Source organism: Gossypium raimondii, chromosome 4 (assembly GCF_025698545.1).
Source record: "Gossypium raimondii isolate GPD5lz chromosome 4, ASM2569854v1, whole genome shotgun sequence".
NCBI lineage: Eukaryota > Viridiplantae > Streptophyta > Magnoliopsida > Malvales > Malvaceae > Gossypium > Gossypium raimondii.
Genome location: NC_068568.1, coordinates 39,963,456 through 39,973,157, shown reverse-complemented (window position 1 = coordinate 39,973,157; position 9,702 = coordinate 39,963,456). Strand labels below are relative to the sequence as shown.

At 32.6% G+C, this 9,702-nt stretch overlaps 1 protein-coding gene and 1 non-coding gene across 3 annotated transcripts; both read right to left on the bottom strand.

Annotated features, from left to right (window-relative positions):
* Positions 1-5,848: 5,848 nt before the first annotated feature.
* On the bottom strand, positions 5,849-8,832 carry LOC105780685 (uncharacterized). Of its 2 annotated transcripts, XM_012605162.2 has the most exons (6): positions 7,934-8,832; positions 7,777-7,863; positions 7,628-7,690; positions 7,406-7,507; positions 6,327-6,576; positions 5,849-6,223 (listed from the first exon to the last, which is right to left on the bottom strand). In XM_012605162.2, the coding sequence occupies exons 1-6, from the start codon at positions 8,009-8,011 to the stop codon at positions 6,108-6,110; spliced, it is 696 nt and encodes a 231-aa protein (XP_012460616.2). In that variant the 5' UTR covers positions 8,012-8,832; the 3' UTR covers positions 5,849-6,107. The 2 variants fall into 2 exon arrangements, with proteins under 2 accessions (XP_012460616.2, XP_052485563.1); XM_052629603.1 differs by having other exon boundaries at positions 7,777-8,832.
* Positions 8,737-8,839, bottom strand: LOC128040685 (U6 spliceosomal RNA). The gene has a single exon (XR_008195491.1). It is a non-coding gene; the product is annotated as a U6 spliceosomal RNA (small nuclear RNA).
* Positions 8,840-9,702: the final 863 nt, after the last annotated feature.

Sequence of the window (9,702 nt, the reverse complement as noted above, 5' to 3'; positions counted from 1 at the left end):
CATATTTTCTTTATACAATGCCTAAAATTATTTATAAATAGGAAGATAATATGCTTCAACGAATTTAACCTACGTCATCATATGTTAACAATAATATTCATGTCAATCGAGAAATTGGATGGAGATGAAAGGTAGTGAATAATTAGAAAATATTTGTGGTGTTGGTATGTTAAAACCTGGAAGGGGAAGATTAAATGCTGAATTTCAACCCAACAAATATATTGAATGTTTTATTATATGTATAAAGGTTCACATGCATCCATGTGAAATGTGATGACCACAAAACCCATCAAACCACCGAATAGGGTGCTAACAATCCTCGATTGGAATCTTAGTATGCTGATACCAACCTCTTTGAAGAATTCCCAAACCTTATGCAATTAAAAACCAAAATAATAAAGTTGTGCGAATTTCAGTCAAAGATTTGGGGAACACTCACCATTGCTTTATTCATATATATATATATATATATATATATATATTTGAGTAAACAAACATCTTTTATTTCTTATTTCTTTCTGAATGAGTGTGAACTAGAAATTAATTAAATTCAGCCACAACAAATATCTCAAATAATTTCATTCTTACACATTTCCTTGTAATTTTATGATTTATACTCCTTGTTTGACTTAATTTTCTTTAATTTCATGTTTTTGAGATGAGTGCTAACTTTTTTTTTAATCATCATTCTAAAGAGAGAACCAAGCATCATCAAATTGAATAATAGGACGGCTCTTCAATAGTTGGTCGACCTCGCTCGCCCTCCATCATCTTCAATCACATGCTCTTTCCCATTTTTCACTCACATTCCTTCCCTCTCTTCAATTTGAATATTTGTTTTGTGGGCATCTTTCCATCTTCATGGGCCGTGATGAATAAACATCAATGCTTGTCATTATTGAATTGCCACCGGTCACTAATAATTACTCTTCGAAAAGTGAATTGGTTGTAAATTACTCAAATGGTGACTCTTTGTTGGCTCATTGATTTATTTCAAGATAATAAATAATTTTATGAGTCGGTTTGGACTCGTGTTGTTTTCCTTTGTTTAATAAGTATTTCCTTTTCCCTACATATGAAAACGGTGCAAGTAACTTTGTCTTGTCCTTTACAAGTGTTTTGTCTAGATTATACAAGTGTTTTTAGGGATGGATTTGCCGTTGTCCTATTCAGTTTGGTGAATGCTTAGTTTTCTTATCGGCTTTGCTTGCTACTGTGGACCCTCTAGGGTTGGATCTCTTATCATGATAGGTGCTTCCACCCTCTGGAGATATGTCGTGCTTGAGTTGTGACAAAACAGATTGCTAACATGCTGTAATTGTTGTATTCTTGCTGATTTTGAAGCTTTGTTTGTGTTGACAGAGCTTGTCTTTCACCACTTTTTCTTTTGAAAAATATTAGTTATGATTATTCTAATGAGAAGCGAATTTTAAGTCGTTACTTTAAAGATAATTTGAAATAGATTAATAGAAATTAAAAAGAAATGCTGGAAATAGATGAACATCAACCCATATGCATGGCCTAACTTTAGCCTAAAATTAACATATCTGGAGAGTGTAAAGTTTGAAATTGTGGCAAATGAATGTACTAGCAAATCGTATGGTTCACTTTATCCCTCGCAATCAAATGCATTTGGACAAATTGTTCATTGTTCACTTAATCTTCCTTGGGAGAAGTTGCATATATATATTAACTTGGGTCCAACGTTTGTGTCCCATATATGATTTTTAATGTGTGATATGGTACAGAACTCAAGTAATGATTCATACGTTAGTAATAAAGTATTAAGACATGTCATTATAAATGAGACACAAAATCCAACACTCACTTCATCATCTTGAACCCAATCATAAGGTTGGTTTTAGTAAAATGAAACATATAATTGAGATTTAAGTGAAGAAAAACAGATCCCTTAGAGCATGCCCAATGTTGTATGAATAGGGTGCACAGAATTCATCTTATTACTAACCAACAATATATGTCTTCCTCCTATAGAATCTTTTTATAACACAACAGATAGGAATAAGTGCTAAATTAGTTACGAATAACAGCTCCACTCTATTATTTTTTCATTCATATTTTCCTAAGTTAATTTTTCATATTTTTTAAATAGGTTCTACACATTTGAGTGATGATGATCATTGTATTATATATTAATGGATGAAAAAGTAATCGAGTAGATTTTAACCCGTTTGGGTAACTATTGTAATTGGTGGATTCCATTGGATTGAGTGTAGAGGTGCTCATGGGTCGAGCCGGGTCCAACCAAAATTTTAGGCCCATTTTAATTTTTTATATAATTTTTTTAAAATATAATACATCAAAAATACTAAAAACATTAAAATAAATGTTTCCCAACAAATTGAAAACAAATTTTTAAAAACAAATGCCTCTAAAATAGTAACAAAATTAACAATAAAACACGAGTTATACAATAACAACAAAATGGTAGTAACATAATAGTGAAATGGTAGCAAAATAGTGAAAAAAACAACAAAAAAATAGCAAAAAAACTGCAATTTTTTTACATATTCGGGCCGGGCTAGGCCGAAAAAGCGTTACCTGAGGCCCGACCCATTTTCTAAACAGGCATTATTTTTTCCCAAGCCCATTTTTTCGGGTCTATATTTTTACCTTAACTCTCTCACTTTTTGGGTGGGCCTTTGGGTCAGGTCGGGTGGCCCGGCCCATGAGCAGGTCTAATTAAGTGTAATTGAAGCACCCCAATTACATTTTCCAACTCTTAAGAGGGAAGATGAAAATTGGAGTGATTACATTGGTAGTTATTCTCAAATCCAATTACTCCATGGCTTTTCAAATACTAACCTGGACTTACCTTTAAAAAATTATTTTTTATACGAGTTTAAACTATAAAAATTATAATAGAAACACGAGCATGCATAAGTATTTAGAATGATTATGACAATAAATTTCTATGTTTTATTATAAATACTAAAAAATATATTATAAAAATAATTTACGTGTTGTAACAAATGTTATAATATATTTATTTATAAAAATTATGACCAAAAAGTATGGATATAATTTATTTACGTGTGTTTACTATATATTATAAAAATAATACTAATTTATAAACAAATGTTATAATTTTTTGTCATAAAATGTTATGGAAAAATATTATTTATAAGAAGTGTTATGGAAGTTATTTGACATTTTAAAAACCTTTTTATAAATGTTTATATTATAGGTTTTGTATTTTTACTTACTTTACGTATTATAAAAAGAATTATAAGCTAGTATAAACTTCTTTTCCAAATTAAATTTATATAATTTTTTATAGTCAAAGCTATATATTACTCGCACAGTGAACCAAATATTATATGGTAGATGCTAGTCACGCAAATATAAAAAATTTTCTTGCATCATACCATGACGTATGATACCATTTAAGAGAACGGAGACAGACATAAACACCCGAGACAACTCATGTACTCTCTAATTTGAGACATCAGCAAGTTTGAAAATATAGTTGAGAGGGCATTTGTTATTTCAAAAAAAGATTTCTCAAATTAACATCACTCTAGTATAGCATAAGAAAACAAGGTTAGGTTGTATTAGTATGTAATACTTCATAACTTCATTCGTATGTGGAATTAAGATGATCCATAAGAGTATATGGAAGAATGTGATATTGGTAATTTTAATGATATATCTTTAAATTCAGATTTAGATGATAAAGAACTCGATCAAGGACTAACAAATAATAAGAAGTATATGTTGAAAGTTAAAAAGGAATAATCTAACAAATATGAAATGCTAAAGTAATTAGATAAAATTGTATATGATATTGATTTATTTTATTAGTAATCATATTATCGACTACACTCTAGGACTAACATGTTACCCAACATGAATGTATAGTAATTAAAATTGTAATTATAAACTATACTACCAAACATGATATATCGCCAAGCACGTCTAAAAATTCCAATTTTTTTTATGATTATAAAATAATTAAACTTTATCTGTAGTATCCAAACACACCTCAAAAATACAATTAAAAACATTCACCGAAAATTGCTTCTAAAATCAAACTAAAGCATTAGAAGCCCCCAAGTAAAGGACAAAGAATTGGAAGTAAAATAGGTGGATAATCTGATATATGATAAACAAATTGTTTTCCTGTAATAAAAGAAGATGATCACATGCTTCCATGTGATAAAAGCCAACAGTGTCTGAGAAATTTTGTAATAAAAGACAATTCTTCAATAGAAAAATAAGGGAGTGTGAAAAAGGAGAGTCAAACGTTTACTGCTACAAAGCATGCATGGAAATTGGAGGAAAGGGATGATAACTAATAATGATAATGATGGTGATGATGATGAGACTTCATTTCAGTTTGTCTTTGTTTTAAAGGAATATTTATTTATTGATTGATTTGACATGCTATTGTTAATGGGTGTTTTGGAGATGACAAATTTTGACTCAACTTTGTTTATCAAGCCTGCTTATATTCCCTCATCTCTATCATGAGATTTGGACCAATCTATAAATTTCATCGACCAACTTAATGGTTTATTGAGTTTTACCATTTTGTTTGCAGAAGATGTTAGAAACTCTATAATCAAAATCTAGTACATATTTGATGCAATATATATATATATATATATTTCCCATTTCGTTCCAACACATTGTTTTTATTCTTGATTCAACCTCATGATTTAGTATATATGGGATTATGATCTTTGCTCATGGTTTGGACATGTATAAGAACCTATTTTTTTGAGATTAGTTTAGATTGATCAAGCAAATTAATTTCGAGATTGAATTGGATCGGGTAAACTTGTAAAACTTATCCTTAAGATTAAAGACTTATTCTAGTTTTATTGAAGATATTTACCGAGCTTATTATCCGCTAGTTTGATGAAAAGATTTATTGTAATTAATCTAGTATGTTAACAAATTGAGATTAATTTAAATACTAGAGATTTTTATAGATTTTTACACTGAGGAACTTGTATTTGCAAGTGCATTGAGTGTGAAAACAACTCAATTATTTGGTTTACACGAAAAACACTTAAGGAAAGTGATTTAGATCTTAGACGTGAAATTGAAGTTGCTAATCTAGTGAGTGTTAAAATTAATAATCACTTATACGAGATTTTAAGATAGTGAATTATCCCTTTGAGCAAAACCCTATAAAAATAGAAAAATCCAACTACTTAAACGTAAATTTCTTGCAACTATCGTTGTAAGTTTTTTCGCATATTAATAATATTTAAAGCTTTCTTTGATATCAAATGTCACTATCCACTTTGATAAACTTAAGATCACATATCAAAATTAAAAAAATTGTAGATAATTATATTTTCAAATATACATTCACTTAAATACCCTTTTTTAAAGCTAATAACAAAAGACTAGGGCTGAAACACTTTGAAAACAAAATTATTAGACAAAAATCCTAGAGGATTTTGGTATCATAAAAAATAATATAGGTCAATTAAGAGGAGGAATCTAGCATCATGTGGCAGTTAATACCTTATCCCCAATTAACCTTCCATAAAACATGCTTCTTCTTAACATTTTATACCTACCTTATTCTTGGATCATAAATTATTCCAATCAATCAAATGTGTATATTTAATGTTTTACATTTTTTTTGACCAATCCTAGAAGAGATTCAAACTCCATCCCCAGAAGGAAGCATGCATTTCTTCTCCATTTCTAAATATAAAATATAAATATCACATGAAGGTACATTTACATTAATGTAAGTATTTTCCCTCCTCAACATTTTTAAAATAAGTTTGACATCACCAAGTGAGATAAAACTTTCTTTTTTTTCATGAAACCAAGTAAAACCTAGTTGGAAAACAAAACTATATAAAAACAAATGTTTTTCATGCTTTTCTATCCGCATCCAATGGATATATCTTTTGTATTGATTTTCTTATAAGTACTACTAAGAAAGATGTTCTCAAGAGCATTTCATATTCTGGGTTCGATATGTTTTTTGGATATGAGTATAGAGATATGATACTCCAAATACATTAAAAAAAATTAAACATACCCATATTCGACATTCATATCCGGGAGGTCATTGGGGTAACAAATAGTTGCCGACAACCTAAAGATTCTGAACCTTACTGTGACTTTAAATCTTGACAAATTAAATAAATCTCTCTGGATGAGGATCTTGTAGCCTTGGGCCTTAACCATGTTGATTTTTTGAAGAGTGGTTTGCAAATCTGGCTCAATTCTGCAAACACCATAAACAAAAGTGTGAGAAATGCCATCTACGGATGATGAACACGAGTAGTTCCAAGAAAAATAAAGTCAGAGCAACATGGGTGAAATCTCACCTTTTGTATCCTCGCTCTCCAGAAGCTTAATGACGAGATGCCCTCTGGACAGCAATACACCCTTATCATATGGACTACAAGTGCATGACTCTCCTTCATTTTGGAAATTATCATTTGACAAGTTCATGGCTCTACCGACAGCTAAATCGAGTGCTCGCATACCTAACTCGAAGGACAAAGCTGCATCCCGAGTTGAAATTCCTGAAACCGAAGGACACATATCTGAAAGTATAACTGAGAACCCTTTTTTCTGCAAAACAAGACACATACATCTGTAAGAAGTTATAAAGAAATTTTTTTACCCTATAGGCAAATAGAAGACTAAGTTTAAATTTGTGTAACATAATTGAAGAGCTATGTTATTTGGATTTGGGTGTAAGTGTATGATATAAGCACCTATCCAACACAAGTGGTATTCAATTTTTCCATGTCACTGAAAGATCATATCTGGATGAGCATGGACAAAAGTTTCCAGACATTTATTCTTCAAGAAAGATGAAGAGTGTGGTATTCAATTTTTCCATGTCACTGAAAGGTCATATCTGGATGAGCATGGACAAAGGTTCCAGACATTGATTCTTCAAGAAAAATGAAGAGTCGGGCCTTTTAGAAACAAAAGGCTGACCCTTCTAACAGGTAAGCAAAGTTTGATACAAAAAACTACCCCCTAAAGCATCCATAGAATCTATTTATTACCAGATTGTATCTTTTTCGTTGAATAATTTTTTTTCTAACTGGTCTAAAGTGACCAAATCTGTTCTTTGCTTCATTCAAATCATCAAAGCCAGAAAAGATGCAAAGTTTGAATTGACATCAAATCTAGATTTTCATGCAACAAAGACAATTTAGGATGAAAAGAGTGAACAGGAAATTTGTACAGAAAAATTACTAAATCTGCGCAATGACTCGAGAGATTCGAATCCCAATCAGCAATGACAACAGTTGGCAAACATCATTTAATCACTTGAATTGGCAATGGGCTAAGCATTCAAATTCAAACAAAACCGAGAAAAAACTCCTTAAAAAAAAACATTACAAAATTCTAAGATTATGGACATAAAACTTGAACTACTTGCTACCTTAGGCGAGAGTTCCATAACTTGTGGCTTGGATAGTTTCATGACATCAGCGGAAATAGTTTGAACCCTTGCATCACAGTGAAGAGAAGGAACCTTCACCTTCTGTTCTGAAAATCCCAAATTTTATTGCCATAAATTACAATCATACTAAGAAAATCTTTCACTTGTCTTACCAAAACAAAACATAAGAAATTATAGAGGCTTTCAAGCAGTGAATATTACCTTAACATCAATTCCCACGACAGCCCCACCATTCTTCAATGGACCCAAACTCTGACAAGCAACCTATAACACCATGAAAAATCCACATACAGATCAACAGGGACTCAGAAAAAGAAGAGAAGCAACTTTTTGAAGCAAAAGGGAAAAACCTGAAGCCAAGCACCAGGGGCACAACCAAGGTCTAGAACTGAACAACCTGGCTTTATTAACTTATATTGATTCTGTATTTGAAGCAACTGAAAACCAAGCAAGAATTTATTAAAAAGAAATGAAACGATGAAAAGAAAAAGTAATGAAAACCGAAACCTTGAAAGCTGAACGAGCAACATAGCCGAGACGTTGAGCTTCCCTGTAGAAAAAATCGGGTGCTCCACCTCCACTCATCGATGCCAAATTTCTAAAACTCTCTTTGATGTAAAACCCTGCTCTGGGTTTTTTACTTTTTTCTCAAAGGCCTCGAAGCTCCCATTTGTGCTTAAGCCTGTAATTGTGGGCCGTTTTGCGAAGTGGAATTTTGAAAATCAGACGACCCTCTATCTATCAATTCAGCATTTGCCGGTCAGACCCATGGGCTTAACTTGACTTGGTTTAGCCCTAGCTTGACCCCAACCTGATATATAACGTTGGATAAAATATGTAAAGAAAGCTAGACGTGGAAGTTTGAAATTCTGTGAAACTGAAATCCATCCAAGGGCTTCTCCTTTGATCAATTGTTTAATTATCTTAGAATGACAATAAAATTTAACAGTTGATACTGCTGCACTACTATGTTGCTTCAACTCTCCTTTCTTTTCCTTTTGGTTGTCAGCTGCATCGTATCAGTTTTGAACTTCCCATCCAAATTCATTCCTCAATGGTTCCCAATTCCAGTTCATCTTGGTACTTCAAATCTGCTAACACAAATCACAGGGTTATGAGCAGTGAGTGCAAAAACAATGGCGCTCCCAAACACAAATATCAACATTTAAATATACTCTAAAAATATAAATGAGAAGGAAAAACCCAGAAGCTAATTCACCAAACTCAGGCTCAAATCGAATATGGAGACCAAACCCAGATTCTAACTCTCAATTCTAATCCCACCCATGGGGCTCAACTTCGAAATAAAAAAAAATTTGGACCATTTCTCGATTTGTGCGTGTCATCCTTGCGCAGGGGCCATGCTAATCTTCTCTGTATCGTTCCAATTTTATCGGATGTCCCCGAGGGGACACTCAAGGTTGGCTGCTGTTTCTATATAAACCCTTTCGATGCTTTGTTCTTAACTGATGTGGGATATCTAGTTGGTTCGCAACCAGATCACGAACTAGCCTACCTCATCCTGACTAAGTCCCAAGGTGTGGGCTGGATCAGGCCTAGGTGTCGCTCAAATCAAAATCCGTGGGCTGTTGACGTGTCACAACTCCCTCAACTGGAAGAATGGGTCCGAGTCAGCCCAGCTGATCACTTAACCTGAAGGAGGGAAAATTCATGGTTGCACTAGCATATTGGCTTAGATTATTATTAAAGTTTGAATTGCTAGTGTTGTTCATGTTTCATTACACTTCTCATACAGCCTTAATAGAAGAAAAAAAGGAAGAAATTTTGGAAATAATTGGATGATTTCCAACAATCCAGATAAATCGTAAAGACAATTTAGGATGACTTCTTTTATCAAAGTCACAAATGAAAGAGCCTGGAGATCTATTTTAAATGGTTGGGAACAACCTTTTAGTAAAGAATCAGGTGTCAAGATCCCAAAACCTGAAGTGCAATGGACTACAGAAGAAAAGAGGCTTGAAAGTGCTAACTTGAAAGCTTTCAATGCAATCTTTTGCGGTGTAGAAGGATAAGAGTTCAAACGAATCTCTAAATGCAAGATTGCAGAGAAAGCCTGGGGTGTCCTTCAAACTGCTCATGAAGGTACAAGCATAGTAAAACGATCAAAACGGTAGATGCTCACTACTAAATTTGAGAAGCTAAGACTGTAGAAGAATGAAACAGTTGGGGAATTCTATGCCAAACTCTATGACTTATCCGACCAGGCTTTTGCCCTTGGAGATGAATACATAAACTTTAAACTGGTCAGAAGGTGC

What these genes read in the sequence shown, in the direction of transcription:
- LOC105780685 (XM_052629603.1), bottom strand. Translation starts at nt 7,956, where the DNA reads ATGTTGCTCGTTCAGCTTTCAAGGTTTCGGTTTTCATTACTTTTTCTT. An exon ending in CCCCTGGTGCTTGGCTTCAG is followed by an intron (nt 7,691 to 7,776) that starts GTTTTTCCCTTT and finishes ATGGTGTTATAG; the next exon opens with GTTGCTTGTCAGAGTTTGGG. An exon ending in GGAGAGCGAGGATACAAAAG is followed by an intron (nt 6,224 to 6,326) that starts GTGAGATTTCAC and finishes TGGTGTTTGCAG; the next exon opens with AATTGAGCCAGATTTGCAAA.